This window comes from Physeter macrocephalus, chromosome 9, assembly GCF_002837175.3.
Source record: "Physeter macrocephalus isolate SW-GA chromosome 9, ASM283717v5, whole genome shotgun sequence".
In the NCBI taxonomy this organism is placed as follows: Eukaryota; Metazoa; Chordata; class Mammalia; order Artiodactyla; family Physeteridae; genus Physeter; species Physeter macrocephalus.
In genome coordinates, this window is record NC_041222.1 from 77,922,349 (window position 1) to 77,942,154 (window position 19,806).

Genomic DNA, 19,806 nt, shown 5'->3' on the forward strand with positions numbered 1-19,806 from the left:
AACAAGAGAGGCCGCGACAGTGAGAGGCCCGCGCACCGCGATGAAGAGTGGCCCCCGCTCGCTGCAACTGGAGAAAGCCCTCGCACAGAAAAGAAGACCCAACACAGCCAAAAATAAATATAAAATGAATAAATAAATAAATTAAAAAAAAAAAAAGAAAAAACATTCCCTACCAGGAATAACAACATGTGAGAAAGTAAGGATGAAATTTGCAATTTGCGTGGGAGGCTGTAGAAGCAGCTTGGATGAGGTGAACGACCCTTATAGTGGAAAAGGGAGAAAGGCAATACAGAAGGAGAAAGGGAATGAGGACTCTGGAGCCCAGAGCAATCTGAAATGGTCTGTCAACGGGCTGCAAGGGGACCCCAACAACTCAAAGAGGATGCAACAGAATCGGGTGGGGAAAATCCTGGCGGCAGGGAGACGGGTTAGGAAAATAGAACATTACTTATTAGTAGCAACAATGGCTGCTATACACAAACCCTGCTCTCTTAAAAGAAAAGGCAATTTTATGATCACAAAGAGGCTACATTTTTTTTTATTGGCACCTCAATCTGCATATATACAGTATTGCACAAATTATAAGTGGGTTGACAGTTATATTAACAATACAAATTCATGAGCATTTACATAAAGCTACTGCTCTGGGTTTTGGTGCATTTTGTGCCTGGTACTTTAGTAAATATGAAAACATAAAAGAACTCAGCTACTTCAATTCATTAAGAATCGGCTTTCAAAAAAAGCAAATATGTCATCTCACAGAACACTTAATATGTCAAACCCAGGAAAATCAATAACTAAATGACAAAAGGAACACTTTTAAAGAAAAGTTGGTGATAAAATGTCAGGTTAAAATATTAGGCTTAAAAATTTTAGCAATTGGACTTAGGACCCAGAGTGTACACACAATATTGGGAATTATAAGAAAAGATTCCCATGTTCTGCTTCACAATTACTACTACCTTCCAAAAGAACAGTTCTGGGTGGCTACAATGTCTTCTTTCCTGCTAGTATAAACGACTCTTCCACAGTCTTGGTGAAACAAGATAGTAATTCACATAAATGGGTTTTAAAATAAGATTCTTCTCACCCCAAATAAAATAAAACTAAATATGCTCTCCAAATTACAAAGAAATCTTATCCAAATGTTCACCAGATAAAGCAGCCAGACCACCCGTTTACCTTCACTGACTGCCTTGGAGCGCAGGGCTGGCGTGTCACCTACAAGAGGGGGAGATGTGGGTGGTCCTGCTGTGCCCCTACCCAGCCTGCAGTGTGAGGGGGGACAAAAGCCCTTCAGCTTCCCTGGGTATAGAACTGAGGGGATGGGCTAGATGGCTTTTAAGAGACCTTCTGACTAAAAGGATCTAAGTCCACTTGAGATCCCATATCCGAGCAGATGCTTAGGGTGGCCAAAAGAAATGGACTTAAAAACAGGTGGGTGAGGTATTTACCTTTTGATCCCATCACTCAGAACTATTCTGCACTACAGTTCAAGGAAATCTTTTTCCAATACTTTAATGGCTGGGGATGCTGCAGGTAAGCAAATGAGGCATCTGACAAGTTTTAGATAAAAATGTAGAAACGCTGTGCCCAGTTTGGGTAGAAAAACAATGCACCACCACACCACACCAGCAGTCAAGACTTCCTGCCTCTGAATTTTAAAAGTCATCCATCTTGCTGGGAGATGTACGTTCAATCCTTTCAAAAGATCTACCAATCTACACCTATTAAGAATATGTTTTCTAAAATCCCCCCAGGAAGGCAACTTCCATGAAACTAGCTCTAACAGAAAGGATGCAGGAAGGAGAATTTAATTGCCGGGTAAAACTTTTTTTCTTTACAGATCAGAAAGACGACACAAAGAGAGCAACAGATTCTCATTTTCTGTCCCCTATAAAGGACACAAGTATCAATTCTTCTGGAATCTAACACACTGGCTTCATTTTCAAATGCATCACTTTATTTTCCTTGTAAGGCAGCCATACATTACAAACCTTAAGCATGCGACAGTCCTATGACTTCTTCAATGAGCCCTAGAGCTTCCACAGCTCTCCTGGGGCCTACAGCCTGAGCAGTCTTGAGGAGTCAAATATTAAAGCTTTCTCCGCAGCCACACGTTCCTTTGATGTTTGGGTTATTGAACACGAACTCACTGGATAATTTGTCTTCAACATAGTCCATTTCTGTTCCTAAAAGTGTTAGCTGTGCTTTCTTCTCGATGAACACTCTGACTCCTGGGGGAGAAGAAAACATGAGTCATACAAAGCCTGCCATCATCCCATGGAACCTGCTGATTCAAAGCACAGCTGAACTTTAAATAGTAACCACTAACAAACGTCAAACAAGAGGCTTTTGAATCTGTCTCATTATTTCCTTTAAGGGATGCAGTGCTCAGTTTTCTGTCCCCTTTCCTACACAATAATCTATGTCAAAAACAATTGTATTAGGCTAGACAGTTGTGTACAGCAAATTCCATGACAATTCTGTGTAAAACTAGAATTTGCCTTTCTTCGCTATACTTCAATTTGCTACATGAAGAAAATGTGTATATTCTCAGTAAGAGTTCTGTAAAGATGGAGTCAATGAAATTAATGAAAATCCTGAAATGACATTTGTACACACAACACACTGCCAAGCCTAGAGAAACACAAAGGACTATGATATAATGGGCTAGTTTAATAAGACTAAATCATAAATCAGTACAAGCAGTTCTGTTTTTCTGCTTATGGACCGAAAAACTGATAACAACATAACTCCCTAGTTATCTCTACCTACCTAGTTGGTAGAGGTGGGCACCTTCATAAATACTAATGGATTAAGAAAGCTTTCTTCCTTATAAAAAACTGCATCATTACTTAAATATGAACTATCTTTATTAGATCTCTTCTTTTTTTTTTTTTTGTGGTATGCGGGCCTCCCTCTGCTGTGGCCTCTCCCGTTGCGGAGCACAGGCTCCGGACGCGCAGGCTCAGCGGCCATGGCTCACGGGCCCAGCCGCTCCGCGGCATGTGGGATCCTCCCAGACCGGGGCGCGAACCCGGTTCCCCTGCATCGGCAGGCGGACGCGCAACCACTGCGCCACCAGGGAAGCCCTAGATCTCTTCTTTAAGATGAAAAGTTTCAGGTTTAAGATACTTTTACGTATTGATTTTTAAAATAATATATTAACAAATGTCTTTATTGATCAGTAACTTAAGTGCAATAAAAAGAATACACATCAAGAACCCATGAAAACTAGCTAATGGCGCACACAAAGCCAGTGCTGCAGAACCCATGCACACTGAAACTCCCCTGAGGTTGTGGCAGTATTTATTTTGTTTTAAATAGATTTTATCAGATTATTGGGTAGGGGCAGGGACTGCGGGGGAGGGGCAAAATATAATTAAAGCACTGCAATTTTTAATAAAATTTGGAAATAGACTCTTCTAAAGCAGGAGATGACATTACTTATTTGACATAGATGCTTCACACCAAAGTGGATGGTTCATTCTGAAGTTTTATCATCTTAAAATCTTTCTGCACACAATGATAACCTTTCATAACTGAAACAAATAAACAAGTTTATCCAATAATCTATCACTTAGTTACTAAGAGCACAGCCTCTGGAGTGAACTTGATTGGGTTCAAATGTTCATAAGGCCACTTACTGGCTGCGTGACCTTAGGCAAACATATTTAATCTCTCAGTGCCTCAGTTTCTTCATCTGCAAAATGGAGACAATACAGCACCATTCTCATTTAGTTGCTGTGTATAAATCAGTTAATATAGGAAAGCCTGTCGAACCATGCCTCCCTCACAGTGAGCACTATATACACCATTCCGACTATTATCATCATTACTCTCCATGCTACACAAGGCTAAACATTTTAGGGAGAACAAAGTGTCCAGAAAAAGTTTGCTTAAAACTCACCATCTTGAACAACTTCTTCATCAGAGTCTCCTTTTGTCTTTGTATATTCCAGAGTATAGGAAAGGCCATTACAACCCCTGGTTCGGACACCAACTTTCACACCAACCTGAAAAGGCATTGTAAAAATAAACTTAGTTTTATTAAAGCAGTACAGATTAAACAGTTATATTAATAAAAGCCCTATTTGATAATATTCATTTCTTCAAAAGCTAAGAGATAAATATTAGATTTCTGGCTATAAAAAGTCCCTTTAGGAAGTATAAGCAGAATGGGAAACTAGCATTTAAAAAATTTAACTTCTGTACAAATATCATTACAACATTGGCAGGGATCCAAAAAGAATAAAACCCAATTATATACAAAGAAAGAAATATAGAGGGAACAATGCCCCCCAAAACTACAGTCACCAGTACCCTAAAAATGAGCTTGTGTGTTTTTTCCTATTTTCTTTCAGTCTTTGTCTCATATATAATCTAAACATGGGTTTTTTTTTTTTTTTTGGCCGTGCCACGCGGCTTCTGGGATCTTAGTTCCCTGACCAGGGACTGAACCCATGCCCTTGGCCGTGAAAGCTCAGAGTCCTAACCACTGGACTGCCAGGGAATTCCCTAAACATAGTTTTTATTAGAGCAGAAATAAAAAATTTATTCTCTGCTTTGTTTTTTTCCCACTTAACACATCATTTTCCCATGTAATTAGCTTTTGTAATTATCATTTGCAACTAATGCCTACATAATATTCCACTACACCTAAAGCATGTTTATTACTTAACCATTACTATTAACCATTTTGTCTGGGAATAACATTTTTAAGGGAAGAGTTTTAATTCCAAAAATGAATAATCACCTTTTTTTTTTAAAAAAGAAAAAAGGAAAAAAATATCTGATGGCAGAGACGACTACCTAAGAAAACTGGACTTTCTCAAAAATGTTTTTGCTCCACCTCACCATGTGAGATGTTCCCAGGATATTTCCCTATGGTTAGGTTCACCAAGGTTCATAGGCCATCACCTGGCAATCGTATTGCCTCTATGTGACATGGGGCCTTAATTCTGTAAACATTCTCAAGTACCAGAAAGCAAAAGACAACAGTCAACACAGACGTTAAGAAGTTTAAAAAGTGACCAAACAGCATTTTAAAAATACCAATGTCTACCTCAATGTTTTCTAACAATATCTACCCAATTTCTATCTATTCTTGAGTCTTATCTGCTTTTTCGTGTACGTATACAGCATTATCATAATAAGTATCACTTCAGCAAGCAGATCCTGATTCCCTGAAAAGCAGTAACATGTGCTTGCTCCAGGAAAGCAAACATAAAGTGGGAAGACACCTGATGAAGAGCGTGAGTTAGATGTTAAGCTGTTTGGTGGTCTTTTTTTTTTTGGTACGCGGGCCTCTCACTGTTGTGGCCCCTCCCATCGCGGAGCACAGGCTCTGGACGCGCAGGCTCAGCGGCCATGGCTCACGGGCCCAGCCGCTCCGCGGCATGTGGGATCTTCCTGGACCGGGGCACAAACCCGTGTCCCCTGCATCGGCAGGCGGACTCTCAACCACTGCACCACCAGGGAAGCCCTGTTTGGTGGTTTCGATGAGTAGAAGCATTCAGAGTATTCTCTTCTGTCTTCAAACAAGGAGACAGAACTATAGCTTTATTCACCTTCAGTGTGACAGCTTAGAGAATGTGTGAGGGAATTTCACATATTCAACATGATAAATAATAAAGTGCCTGGCTGAAATTCTGGAGCACCCGTCATAAATACTTGTTTAACTTAGTTTTTATCTTTGCGAATAGGAAGACTCAAACAAGCAGGAAGTCCAACTATTAGGAATAGAAAGACACTTAAAGAGTATGTGAAAATACAGCTTTAGGTAACTGCAGATTGGAAAAGGGATTGCTTATGCCACAGATGACACCTGATGACGTGTTTGCTCAACCCTTTTCATGTCAAGATGAACAAACATCCCTCAACTCTACAAAAGTGAAATTGTGCCAACTGGTCAATTTATACTCTAGTCATTAGTCTACCCAAATTGAGTTGGAATTGAGTTGGAACACTGATATACTTAGATTTAATAATTCTTAGGGGGAAGATGATCGAACTCCTGTTACATTGTAATACAGGTTGTACAATGGAACTTAGAAACTACTCTGTAGTCTAATTATTGAATATTAATAGTCTTGGAAGTCATTTACAGTAAACCATAGGCAATGAACAATGTGCTAAGATTAAGATGGTATGCACACCCCTTGCCCAACGATTCTACATCTAAGAATACAGCTTATGTAGATGAAATAAGCTATGCCTACAGGTCCAGAACAACGGGCCTGGCACACTACAGATTCTAAATATTTGTTGAATAATGTTTGTGGAAGCACTGAATGAGAACAACCTAAAAGACCTTTAATACGAGAGCCTGGCTAAATAAACTTGTTCAACGGAATATACTAGTATATGCAGCCATGAAGAGAATAAGGATCTTTATGTAAGGATATGGAAAGATCTTCAAGCTATATTATTAGGGGCAAAGCAAAGTGCAACCACAGTGTGTGTGGTATGTTCTCACCTAAGCAGGAAAAGAGACACACATGCAAATGTAACAAGCAAAGTCTAGGCCAGTGGTTCCCCTCAGGGAATTAGTTTTGGTTGTCACAACTCTGGCACAGGCCAGAGATTCTGCTAAACATCCTGCAATTCACTCCCAACAAGGACTATCCAGTCCAAAACATCAACAGTGCTGAGGCTGAGAAACCTTGGTCTAGGTAATAAAATGCACAGATGATCTGTGCAAGGACACGAAGAGGCTGACTCCTGGAAGGGAGAATGAATGAAGAATGCCGGGTGAGAGAGTGACTTCCTTTTCATAATATCCTGTTGTGTTACTTGCATTTAAAAATCATGAGCATTTTTTACTTTTTAAATAAAAACCCCTAATTAATGAAAGCACACTGTTTATCACAAGATAAATTCATTGTGAAAATACAACTTCAATTTTTTACTAAATATTTGTCTGATTGGTTTTACTTACGTGTTCAGGCTTATCTTTAAGAAGCTGTTTTATCTTGTTTACTGCTGAAGGTGTCTGAAAAAAGGGAAGGTTATTAATTTGTTAGTTACAAACTTTGCATTCTTCAGCCTTATATTTCCTAGTAATTAAGACAACTCAAGTCTATCTTTAGCAAATTCATGTGGTGAATTTATGTTCCATTCTCACCAGAGTAACTTGTGGATTTCATACACAAGCATATGAACTCTATTCAATTAAAAGCATTTTTTAAAGTATCTACTAGCAACATCCTCTTCATCCTCTGCCCCCACCCCCCCAGTCAAGGTCAGCTCCCTGTCATAATCTCTGTGGTACTATCTACTCACATCACAAATGTAATTCTTCTAGTCAGCATCTATTTCAAATTCCTACTTTATGCCCAGCAACAAGCACATTGCCTGACACACAGAAGGCACTCGACAGTCAATGAATGATATCAAGCACCACATTGGGAAAGCCAACCTTCAGGCATTTTTCCTATTGATCATTATTAACTCTATTGCTCATTCTGTTTACCCAAATCTATTTCAGAGCCAACAAAATGCACACCTAGAGGAAAAAGTGTTACCAGCATCAAATAACCCAGTGTGTGCCTCTCCTGCCAGTCCCACCAAATGTTCACAGAGATTGATTAACTGATTGATTGATTTCGGCCGCATGGCACCTGGGATCTTAGTTCCCCAACCAGGGATCAAACCTGCGCCCCTTGCATTGGAAGCACGAAGTCTTGACCACTGGACCTCCAGGGAAGTCCCTATTCACAGAGTAATTACATCAGCATCTGAGCATCTAGATGACCAGAACTAAGCTAGTCAATAATAGAAACAAGAACATGGAAGAGTTTTCAGGAGAAATGCTGTTTAACCAAGCCCAGTTGTCCTCAAAAATAAGAAAACGTCTCAATGTACTTCTTGCGTAGATCAGCATTACAAACCCCAATTTCCTGAGGAGGCTGTTAGGGAGAAATCCTGTCCCAGGGCATTCCTGGTCCATTTCCTAGCTGTGTCCCAGCCCATTACTTGGCTTAAACAGGGATAAAAGTCCCTCCTCCTCAGGATTCTTGTGAGGATTAAATGAACGAATTCATGAAAAGCATTTAGCATAGCGTCAGGAGCAGAGAGCTCAACATAAGCCAGCTATTATTATAACAATGAGAATATAGTATCATGAAGAGATTATGTCCTTCCTACTTTTTGTTTTACTAGCTCCTCTAGCTGGCAATGCTGAGCCAGTCCTCCAGTTTTCTATACAGGCATTTTGCTGGTTTGTGAACTCTCAGAGTGGACATTATGACCTACAACTAGGTAGTAATCGTAGCCAGAACTCAAGCCTGTGCTGGGGGTACAGACCTGATGGATGGCCCAAGTGTGCTCTTTCACCCTGTCTGGTGGGGGCTTGGCCAGATGAAGATGCTGAAGCAGAGTCTGGACCCAATTTAGAAAAGTCATGAAACCAATGTAGAAGGTTGAGAGTATCATTAAAAAAACAAAAACAAAAACAGGGACTTCCCTGATGGCGCAGTGGTTAAGAATCCACCTGCCAACGCAGGGGACATGGGTTGGATCCCTGGTCCGGGAAGATCTCACATGCCACGGAGCAACTAAGCCCGCGTGCCCCAACTACTGAAGCCCGCGTGCCACAACTACTGAAGCCTGGGTGCCACAACTAATGAAGGCCGCACGCCTAGAGCCTGTGCTCCGCAACAAGAGAAGCCACCACAATGAGAAGCCCGCACACCGCAACGAAGACCCAACACAGCCAAAAAACAAAAACAAAAATCACAGAACAGTGCACTGCACTTGATAAAGAGTGAAACTTTGATTTAGTTATTAACATCGGTGTGTATGTATTTCTTATTGTGTGCCACTTAAAAAAAAAAAGTTAAATAAATCACTACCAGTGGGTGGTTTATAAAGGCCGTTTCCCACGGTTCTATCAGAACAGGAACCAAGCAGATCAACGACAGGGAATAGGATGGGGGGGTGGGGGGAAGGAGGAAATTCTGCAGAGAATTATTATTATTATTATTATTTTTAAGATCATAGTATGTTAACCTCAAATAGAGAGATATTAATGGAAAAAATTTTTTTAAAAATGCTTAGTTACACTTCTAAATGATTGCCAGTAAAAGCTAGCTTTCCTCATTTTCATGGTGATATTTCCCATGTGAGTCCTGAATAAATTAATTACTGTCAAATTACAATCAAAAGATTTCCAGTAAATTAAAAAAAAAAAAGGCACAGCCATGGGAAAATACTCACTGGAAGTCCAACCTGATGTGGAGCCTTGCTTTATTGCCAGCAGATGGGAGGTGTAAGCTCAGGGCACACATACTATACCGCCCCACGTGTTTCTTTTCATCCTGACCAGGGACTGAACCTGGGCCATGGCAGTGAAAGCGCCGAATCCTATCCACTGGACCACCAGGGAACTCTTGAGTCCCATGTGACTTTCTAAATTATCTAATTTGGTTTTTACAAAAGCAATATATTTCCTTCTTTTCTCAACTCTTAGTAGAAAACACTTAAACAGCAAACAAAAGCAATTCATCGAGAGTGGTCCACTTACCACAATGTGGTTGATGTTCAACATTTCATACTGAAAGGGGCTTAAGAGAAAAATTACCTGCATGCCTGGGAACTGTCATTACAGGAACCAAGACATGTCTTAATTTTCTAGTGTCAGGCAATAATCAAATATACCCCACTGGGAGGAGTGTTACTGATGATGTATAAACCTGCTGCGAGTCCATTTCAGGGTGAAGATATGGTTATTAGAACTTTCCAAGCAATAGATCTGAATTTCAGAAGAAGTCAGAATGACTCAACAGGGGAACATCTGGGACTTAAGATCACTCTGGGAAATAGTATAAAAACCTCAACAAAACAACATGCTGCAAGCCTAGCGGCCCTCCAATTCAACATACTCCCCCAAACAACTAAGTTACCCACACCCACCCGAGAAAGTTATGTATAATCAATGAGTCTAATTCACCTGAGATTTGGCCAGTGAAATAAAATTCAAGAGGCCCTTGAAACTCAGTGAAATATAATGATTTCTCTCATATGTGTATCACAGAACAAGACATTCTTTCAAGTGAAAGAGTATCTTTGAGTAAGATATTTTGGCCTTAAAAAAAAAAAGATTTCTAGTCTGTTTTTGTGGTTGAAATTATGGGAGAAGGGACTGTAGATAAACAAATCTTTTGACTACTTCATAGCAACATACTTTTACTTTATCCAATGCCATAGCGTTTCTATTCCTTGTAGTAGAAACTTTCCATCCTCAATACTGCATTTCCTTAGTCATTCCCCAGGCAATTTTCATTTTTTGCTGTTTAAGGAAACAAGATTAAAACCCAAAGTTAACTCCACGATGATGTATACCAAACATGAGCCAACAACTACAACCTACTTTCGTTTCATTGCAAATCTGGCATTTTAAGGTTTAAAAGATGGTAGATAAAGGGCAGCCAATGAATAAATTTCAGTATGTTTTGTTTGAGTTATTCTTTAACAGCTATGGCATTTTGATGCTGTTTCTCCTTCGTCTTTGCCTATTCCTGTACATGCAGGTAATCATAGTATATATTCACAATTTTGTAGCCTACTTTTGAAAGTTTAACATGCTACTCATTTGATACATAGTAACATACATATATTCATTGTTTCTTGAGTACTTTCTAGGTGCTTGATGGTTTATATGCATCATCTTTTTATTCTTTCAGTTCTGTGATTTAGGTATTAAAGATTAAATAATTTGCACAGGGCTAGTAAGTCAAAGAATTAAGAGTTATGACTCTCAAACCTTTAAAAAAAATCATTACTTACAATGACTACATATCTCGCCAACAGGATTTACTCTTACTTATTTAACTGGCCTTTCCACTGTTAGACATTCAGGGTACTTCCAATTGTTTCCTGTGTAATGCCCCTTAAATTGCCTCCATGTACCAATCTTACAGCTTGGTCACTGTTCCAAAGGACTTCTGGGGCTACTCCTTCAATGAACAAACACCTCCTTGAGCCCCCATGTATTTAACATATATTGTTTCCAGACCCTTCTCAACCAGGAGCTGCTAGAAATTAAGCCCTAAGGCACCCACTGTATGTAGTGAATTAACTTCTCTCTTGTGCATCAAGAGGGAAGAGATATGGGAACATATGTATATGTATAACTGATTCACTTTGTTGTAAAGCAGAAACTAACACACCATTGTAAAGCAGAAACTAACACACCATTGTAAAGCAATTATACTCCAATAAAGATGTTAAAAAAAAAAAAAAGAATGATGCTGGCTATGTACCATTAATCTTCACATCTTTGGTTGAGCTTTAGGCCAGTTGTGGGTATATCCCTAACCCTAATTAGGGCTGCAATGATTCTGCTTTGTACAACAATGGAAATAAAGGCCTCTGCCTGCAGTGTAGTGTTAAATCTTCAAGTTCTTCAGTCATATTTTACTCTGGCTCCTATACATACAATTCCATTTGCAATACCTGGGCCTGCAGGGAAGTAGGGAAGGGGGATGTCATCCTCCTTGGATGAAGGGTACTGACTTTGATGTGGTGGGTTGAAACCTTATTCTATCGAGGACCCACCCCTGGTTGCATAAAAGTGCCTGTGACCAGTCTTTGAAGTCTTTCTCTCCAGCAAACCACCAATCCTCTCCTGGATTAACATCAGTTAACACAGGTAATTTGGCTCTGAAAACATGGAATCATGCTTTTATTTCATCAATACCCTTTCCTAACCTCTCACTGACTAGACTGCACAGGTACAGCACTTCTCAAAGGTTGCAACGTGTTGAATTCCTGATGTCAAAATTTATATACTTAGCTAACATTCATCATCTCTTCTTACCCGTTTCATTGAACTATCTCATTTCATTTGCTCTCATCTGTCTTCACTCATTAGTCCTTTGATGATTTCACTGCTTTTGCACTTAAATGAACATGGTGTTAAACGTTTGCAAAAACACTTGAAAATTAAGCACAGATACCAATACATGCATGCCAGTGTGTTAAGACTAGGAACACATGCTAGGATTAAAATAACTGCAAGCCTGCTACCACAGACCTTTGGTGGAAAGAAACAGGGATGTGCGTTGGCACCAGCTAAGATCACAGGGAAAGGGACTAAAGTCCGCTAGACAGTTAAGTAGGATAAATTCAGACAATGGACTCCTGCATCCTAATTGGAAATGTTGATCAAAGGCAACACAGAGCCCTTGTGAAATGACAAAGCAGTGCTGGTAGCAGAATTGGCCTGGTAAGCCGGGACAGGTAATGAAGCATAAAGGAGCAAGCGTGGATTGAGAGCCCAGGTCTGAGAAAGTGGGCTGGGTTATTGTTCCTTGTAATTTCTAGAGGTGCCAAAGGCCTGGCCCATGACTGTGTCCCAAGAGGGTGGGAAATATAGGTCTTAAATGTCTGATGACTAAGTAGGAATGGAGAGAAAGGGTATGACTCAATTTTTGAAGAAAAGGTATTGATACCATGCCAAATGGTGGAGAAAGAAAAGGCAAAAGTGTCTTCACACTTTCTGACTCTTCCTGGCTCTATCAGTACCAGTGGTAGAATTCTTTTGATTTCTGAATAATTTTTACTGAGACTGAAAGGAGACACAAAGTATGAGTAGTGCCTTCTAGTTCTTATGACTTCAAATCTTGGAGAATTCTAAGATTTGACGGTGTATCTTTCAGACAGGAAAATGGGTTTGATGGTACAGAAAAAAAGGAATGTAGAATACAGTATCACATAAAAACAGGATAACCTCCGTATGCACCTAAAACAGTGACCCATTATAAAAATATATTCTCCCACCTGATCATGCCTTTCTCCTGTTTTGCTGAAACGAATTTTCCAGCAACAGGCCTTCTTATGGCATTAAATTGAACGGAATCCATGATTCAATTTAATCTGTTTTCCTCAGTTTTCAGGAATTGTTTGCACAAAGGCTTCTTTACCAAGAGTGGGGTGTGTGTGAGAAGAATGCTGAACTGATCATAAGATTTCCTATGAAATTAATCTTTCAAAACTGCAAATAGTGACTGCTTAATGGACAGGGGGTTTTCTTTTGGGGCCAGGTGTTTTGGAGCTACATAGAAGTGACAGTTGCACAATACTGTGAATGTACTAAATGCCACCGAATCGAACGCTTAACAAGTGGTTAATTTTATGTGAATTTAAAACACAAAACAAAACTGTGCAGTACGTCAGGGATCCAGCATGCGCAGTAAATTCTGTAAGTATCTGCAGCAAGTTTCCTTTGAGTGTGTTTGACCTTTCACCCAGAGAACGCTGTAAACTCACTCAGGGTGGAAATTTATCCTTCTTTGTCCTTTGTTAGAGCCACCACGGCCTAGGACCGCTGGAGGCACAGAGTGCGTTTCAAAGCCTCTTCCACCCCAGACACCAGGAAGTAACCCTTTGTGCACTGCAGCTTTGATCTCCGCAAGGCGGTGGGCTTTGTTGTCTCCGCCCTCTCACCGGCGCTCCCGCAATCACACTGTGGTTCTCCGGCCAGGCGAGGCTAGGCTCGGCTCTCCCCAAGCGCCTCATGGGTAGGAACCCTGGTTCATTCACCCAGCTGCGCCCGGCACCTGGCACTTCGACCTCTAAGTAACCCGCGACCTCAAGCACTGCTGCCCCATCAAGACCCTCCGCGGCCCCAAGCTCCGGAAAAGCCGCTCCTGACCCCCAGGGGCCGCGCTCGCACCGCCCCTGCCCCCTCCGCACGCGGCGGCGCGCGGCCTGCTGGGAAACGTAGTTCCCGGGCGCCCGGCTCCCGACGAGCAGTCCCGCCCGCGCTTGTTTATCTCCCCAGCAGAGGCGAGTTGGGGGTGGGGACGATACGGCGGCTGCGGAGCGGGTCAGGGGTCCCGCCGCCCGGCCGTGCTGTGCCCTGCCACCGTGCCCCCCCTCGCGGGGGCGAAGGTGAACCAATATAACTGGCCCGGTCGCGCGCCCCAGCCACTCACCAGGGTGAGGGCGGCCCGGGTGGGCTGCAGCTTCCTCTTGCTCACAGCCCGGACAGTGGCCCGGACTAACGAAGCCGACATTCTCGCCTTCCCGGCGCCCCGATGCCTCGGGCCGGAGCTCGGCCACCTCAACCTCTCTCCATAGACACGGCGGGCGCATTGACGCCACCAGCTCCGGCGCACGGCGCCCTAGGCTCCGCCCCTCGTCGACCCGCCCCCGGCATCGCCATTGGGCGGGCCGTATGAGTGACGGGCGGAGACCGTGGCTTGGCGCCCGGGCCGTGGTCATGTGACGCGGGGCACAGGTGTCGAGGGCAAGGTCGTATCTCTGCGGCAGATCCCCGCGCGCTGACTCAAGCCGTACTGGGGCACATGGAATGAGCTCGGACTTGTGGCCTCTGGAGGCGCGCCGTTCCACGCCCTGCCTTCCGGGCAAGGTGCTGCCCCGCCGCTTAAGAACTCAGAGGAGTCTACCGGCCGGGGAGGTGCCGTTCTCAAGGGCAGAATGGATTCGAGGCCCGGACAGCTACATACGTTTCCGTCTTCCTTTTTGGTCCAGCTAGGCAGTTCTTAAGAGCGTAGAATTACCGCAGATTCTCAATAAACATCCTCCTCCTCTCCCCCGCCTTTCCCCAAGCTGCTTGGGATGTTGAAATACGGTACTAACGCAATGTTCGCTTTAGGTTGCAATCCAGCTTTACTGTAAGGTGTGACTGGGCAGCTTGGGGAATACTTTTATAGCGAGTACCAGTCGGTAGCTTCATGGAATACCTGTTGCTTGTCAGATCTTGTGGCTGCTCAGGGACTTCTGTCCTTTAATTCGGCAAACATTCCTGAGCCCCAGGCATTGTGCAGCCAGCACTATATCCAGGCATACACAGGAAGCCTGGTAAACGGAAGGTCCAAGGAAGAATTGGAGATCCTGGTAGGAGAAGTGCAGCAGGGGCAGCAGATGGGAGAACATCAAGAAAGGCAGCATTTCTAAGTGCTAAAGGGAAAAAGGAAGGAGGGGGTTCTGTGGAGTCTTGCTGGGGAGGATGGATTCTTGTTCAGTGTTTTGACGTGGCAAGAACTAATATGTGAAGTATTTTTATTTTAAAATGCTGGGCTGGGCTGGGCGAGGGCTCCCCCTCGCCCCCCGCCGCGCGCACCACCACGGGCGCAGTGTGAAGTGTTTATTAGAACCCAGTTTATCTTTCATCCCCTAGAGCCTACAGGATTGGATAGTTCAGAATTCGTTAAGTAATTTTCTCTCTGCTACTGAGATGCAATCGCATTGGCAGTAAGAGAATAGTTGTTTTCCAAGCCCCGCTGTGCACAGAAGAAACTGTGGGATTAGGGGACGGTAGTGTGGAATCATCTCTTGGTTTCATCTTTAACTAGGTGGATGATTTGAGTAGGTGGTGATCTGTGACTAGGTGGGTGATCACGTTCCTTCTCATGCCTTGTCTCCTAAAGATATGGTGAAGCTTAAATGAAAAGCTCTTGGAAGCCTGCACAGCACACAGCAGCACTCCATAAACGGTGCTAATTGGTAATATGCAAAGATGCCATAAATTGTGAAAATACTCCGTATGATACAATGTCATTATACATTTGTCCAAAGCCACAGAATGTGCTACACCAAGAATGAATCTTAAACAATGGACTCCAGGTGACAGTGACGTGTCCATGTAGGTTCATGAATTGTAACAAATGTCCCACTCCGGTACAGGATGTGGACAGTGGTGGAGGTTGGTGTGCTGCAGAGGCCATAAGGGAACTCTACTTTCTGCTCAATTTTTCTGTGAACCTAAACCTGCTCTAAAAAATAAAGTCTATTAATAAAAATGTAAAAAAAAGATGCCATGTATTTTTATCAATTATTGAAACAATGTTATACAGTTGTGTAGCACTGTTCAGGTTTCAGAAGAACCCTTGAGCACATTATCTCATTGGAGCCTCACTACTTTGAGCCACACAGAACAGGAGCGTTGGCATGGCTATTTTATAAATGATGCTTAAACTCAAGCCCTTTAGTATAGTGCCTTAGACACTATAAAAAATCTAGTCCTAAATTTTCTGATTGAGGATCCTGTGTATAACTAATAGCTTTCTTTCCTCTATTTAATACACACTACTCAGTTTTAAACTTGTTGGCTGTTTTGCATGTATGTGCTCGGCCACATAATCTACTTGTCAGTGGATCAGGCATACCTAATGTTACTTGAAAATGGTGCAGATCCCTGAAAGAAATTGGCATGTTAGAAGAAAGTGTCTTCATGACTGTATAAAAAAAGTGTGCTCCTTTATCTCAGAGCAGCAGCTGTTGTGTGGTATTGAAGTTAGGCGGGTGTGGGGACTGTTGAAGTGGTTGCAAGCTGTAACCACTTCTAGATTTCCACCAATAGGTTAAAAACTTACAATAGGGAAATGTTCAACACTGCACTTCAGGATTTAATTTCAGGGTTCTGGACATTAAAAAAAGTGTTTTCTTAGTAGGACCGCACTTGATCCTCACTACTGTGGAAGGGCAGGTATGATTTCCATTTTACAGGCAAGGAAAATGAACTGCTAAGAGGTCAGGGGGATTTGCCACACTCTCAGCTGGAAAAATGGCAGAGCCAGAACCTAATTAAGCCTAGAATTCCACTCAGTGGAAAGTGTGCTAAATTCTTGACTGCTGCTGTCCAAACAAGCCTGTGTTCAAAGAAAAAAAAGTACCGAGCACATCTCTGCAGTTTTAGGGAGGTTTGTTAAATTCTTTTTGCTTTTCAACATTTTTTTTTTGCCATAATACTGAACCCTATTGACTTATCTACCCAGGATTTTTTCCACTAGGGGAATATATATATATATATTTGAATAAATAAACTGAAGTTATCTGAGAACATTTAATAACATCTCTAAGTGTGCACATTGCTGCTACTGTACACACTGAGCAAGAGATTAAAAAGTGTAGAGTGGGGGTATAAAAAATGGATTTCATATTTTTGTTTGTTCCTGAGAGAAAGAGGAAGGGAGAACCCTGGTAGTGGGGCATTTTTGGAGCTTGTAAGAGACAGACCAGCTGCATCTGCAAGATAGCCATGCCCTGGAAACTGGACTCAGCATGGAGCAGATGTTCCTGTCCCCCAGCTGGGGTGCTGAGAAGGGGCTGTGACCAGCATCCAAGTAAAGGGAGTGAAGAGAACCAAGGGCAATACATTATCCAGGTCTGCTGGCAAACACTAGTCACTGTCCCACTGATTCAGTGTGACAAACTGAAAATCAAAAAGCTATCAAATATATTGGGCAGAATCTACTTTAGAAATCAGAATAAAATGTAGGAAACTTTCAACATTCTTAAAAGGATATATGAAAATATGGTTTCTATGAAAAGGAAGATAATAAGAACAAACTAAAAGAATGAGAGGAAAAGGAAGGTGGTGGATGAGGTAAGTTCAAGAAAGTTAAAAGTGCAATAACAAACTTCATGTTAGAAACAGCAAACAGCAGAATGACACTAAAAATCAAGCCAGTCACGTGGAGGTTAAACTTGACAAGCTTTCCTAACCAGAAAGGAAAGAGATGATAGAGAGAGGCGTTTGAGAATAGACAAAAGTGTTTGTGAGAACTAAAATTATGAATATAGATATTCTCTCAAATTAAAAAAAAAAACCTTAGGTGGGGAGAGACATTGGATTCACTTTTGTTTCAGACAAATGTCACTGACACAAAAGTTACAGGGAGAAATAAACACAGAAGCATCCAAGCAGAAAAATAAAACCTATAAGGGAACAAAAATCAGGTTGGCCCCAATCTCGTTACTATGCCAGAAGACAACAGAATGCCATCAACAGTCTTTCCAAAGAAAGTGACAAGAATTACGTGTCCAGTCGACTTTCATGCACGAAGGCAAGAGAAGAAAAGAGCAGCAGCAGAGGAAAGTCAGGTAGAGGAGTTTTAGCCCAGGGTGCTTAAGTCACTTGTTAATTCATGAGTTTCGGTTCATTCAAAACTGAGTAAGAGGGGGCTTCCCTGGTGGCGCAGTGGTTGAGAGTCCGCCTGCCAATGCAGGGGACACGGGTTCGTGCCCCGGTCCGGGAAGATCCCACATGCCGCGGAGCGGATAGGCCCGTGAACCATGGCCGCTGAGCCTGCGTGTCTGGAGCCTGTGCTCCGCAACGGGAGAGGCCACAGCAGTGAGAGGCCCGCGAACCGGAAACAAAAAAAACAAAAAAAACCTGAGTAAGGAATAATCCCTAATTCTTTCTACCACAACTTCCCTAAAGTTAATTTTTTTTTTTTTCTTTTTTTGGCTGCCCCGTGTGGCTTGCAATATCTCAGTTCCCTGGCCAAGGACTGAACCTGGGCTACAGCAGTGAAAGCCCCAAATCCTAACCACTAAGCCAAAAGGAACTCCGCTCTAAAGTTAATTTTGATATGATTCTTTTTTAGCTGGAAAATGTCTCCAAGTAATTTGTTTAAAAGAAGGGCACACAAGGTGTGCTACTTTCTGAGCCCTCTTCTATCTGGGAATGTTTGCCCAGCAAGCACCCCCTGCAGCCCTTCCTATGCATTCATCCTGCTAAATCTGTGCCTCTTACCTGCACATTTCCAGGACTTGGCAGGCATCGGGTGTCAATAAACACCAGATCGAATGAGCACATGTAAAGGGAACATGGGATAAAGAGGAGCAGATCTGTACTGCCCTTAATCCTTGACCTAGTTTCCTCAGGAAATTTAGGACTCTCAGTGGAAAGTAATGTGGATAAAGTTACGGGTTGAAAATGTGATTTTATTTCAAAATGATAAATAAACCAAGGCATAGTTTAGACCATGTACTACTTCTGAAGGGCTTGTGAATTAGAGAAACAGTTCCAGGAGGGCTCCAGTCAGACCAAAATGATACCAATCAAACTCATGATTGGCAGAGATAGCCTCTTTAATAATCAGGGATTTTAAAAGTCCTCCACCCTAATTTCTGAATATCATAAAAAGTAAAAATTACTTTTGTCATTTTTCCTTTGAAAATGTTTTTAGCAGCAAGCAGGACTCTTGTTTTCCTTACTTCATTTTTATGACCATAGTAGTTATATGTCAACTTACTTAAAATTAGAGAGGGAAAAAGACTAAAAGCCCCTCAGTGGCACTGCTCATCCACGGAAGGCTCACATAAATAGGTACTCATGTTCACGTTATCACTTCTTCTACAAATATCAATAAAGTAAGGTTTGTAAATCGTAAATACAGTAGTGGCAGTTCACACATATTTGACACGCTTTCACACAAGGATTCAGTCAACAACAATAAATATAATTTCCCCTCTTCAAAACAAACAAAAAGGATTTATAAGGGAAAAAAAAGGATTAATTTACTTGGAGTTTATCAGCACACCATTTTTAGTGTGCTTTGAAAGAATTAAAAAGCATGAAATTGTATTCCTGAATACTGGCCCATAGTTACATTTTTTTTTTAAACCTGTCTTCAATACATACATCATGGCTTTCTATTAAAATCCTTAAATCTACAGGGATGTGTAGTAGGTAAGACTATATTAAAATTCTTTTTCCTCATTAACAATTTCATTAAGTTAAAAAAAAATCTGACATTTCCCTTAAATGTTAAGTTGAAGCCTGATCTATGCTGCTGTGTCCTGTGAAATGAACCTAATTTTCAAAGTGAATAGGAACGCCTGAGTGGCCATTTAGAGTGCGGCATTTTCCTTCCCTCATGATTCCTGCTGGGTCCTCTTCGCTGAGGCTTTTCCCTGAGTCATATATTTACTGGAAAGGCTACCTAGAGGAGGGGAAAAAACAAAACCCAACATAAATGAAACAAGCCTCACTTTATCGTAAACGCCATACAATTACTTCTTATTGTTAATTATCCACAGAAACTT

At 41.8% G+C, this 19,806-nt stretch overlaps 2 protein-coding genes across 7 annotated transcripts in view; both read right to left on the bottom strand.

Moving 5' to 3' along the window:
• Positions 1 to 507: 507 nt before the first annotated feature.
• ISCA1 (iron-sulfur cluster assembly 1) lies at positions 508 to 14,121 on the bottom strand. Of its 2 annotated transcripts, XM_007121370.4 has the most exons (5): positions 13,944 to 14,086; positions 10,190 to 10,294; positions 6,944 to 6,997; positions 3,914 to 4,019; positions 508 to 2,237 (listed from the first exon to the last, which is right to left on the bottom strand). In XM_007121370.4, the coding sequence occupies exons 2-5, from the start codon at positions 10,208 to 10,210 to the stop codon at positions 2,089 to 2,091; spliced, it is 330 nt and encodes a 109-aa protein (XP_007121432.1). In that variant the 5' UTR covers positions 10,211 to 10,294; positions 13,944 to 14,086; the 3' UTR covers positions 508 to 2,088. The 2 variants fall into 2 exon arrangements, with proteins under 2 accessions (XP_007121432.1, XP_007121431.1); XM_007121369.4 differs by lacking the exon at positions 10,190 to 10,294 and having other exon boundaries at positions 13,944 to 14,121.
• The window catches only part of TUT7 (terminal uridylyl transferase 7), a 64,719-nt gene continuing 58,856 nt past the window's right edge, over positions 13,944 to 19,806 (bottom strand). For all 5 annotated transcript variants that reach the window (XM_028494109.2, XM_028494107.2, XM_024132864.3 and 2 more), the window contains one exon: positions 13,944 to 19,703. In XM_028494109.2, coding sequence (XP_028349910.1) covers positions 19,636 to 19,703 — 68 coding nt within the window. In that variant the 3' untranslated portion in view covers positions 13,944 to 19,635. The remainder of the gene's footprint in view (positions 19,704 to 19,806) is intronic.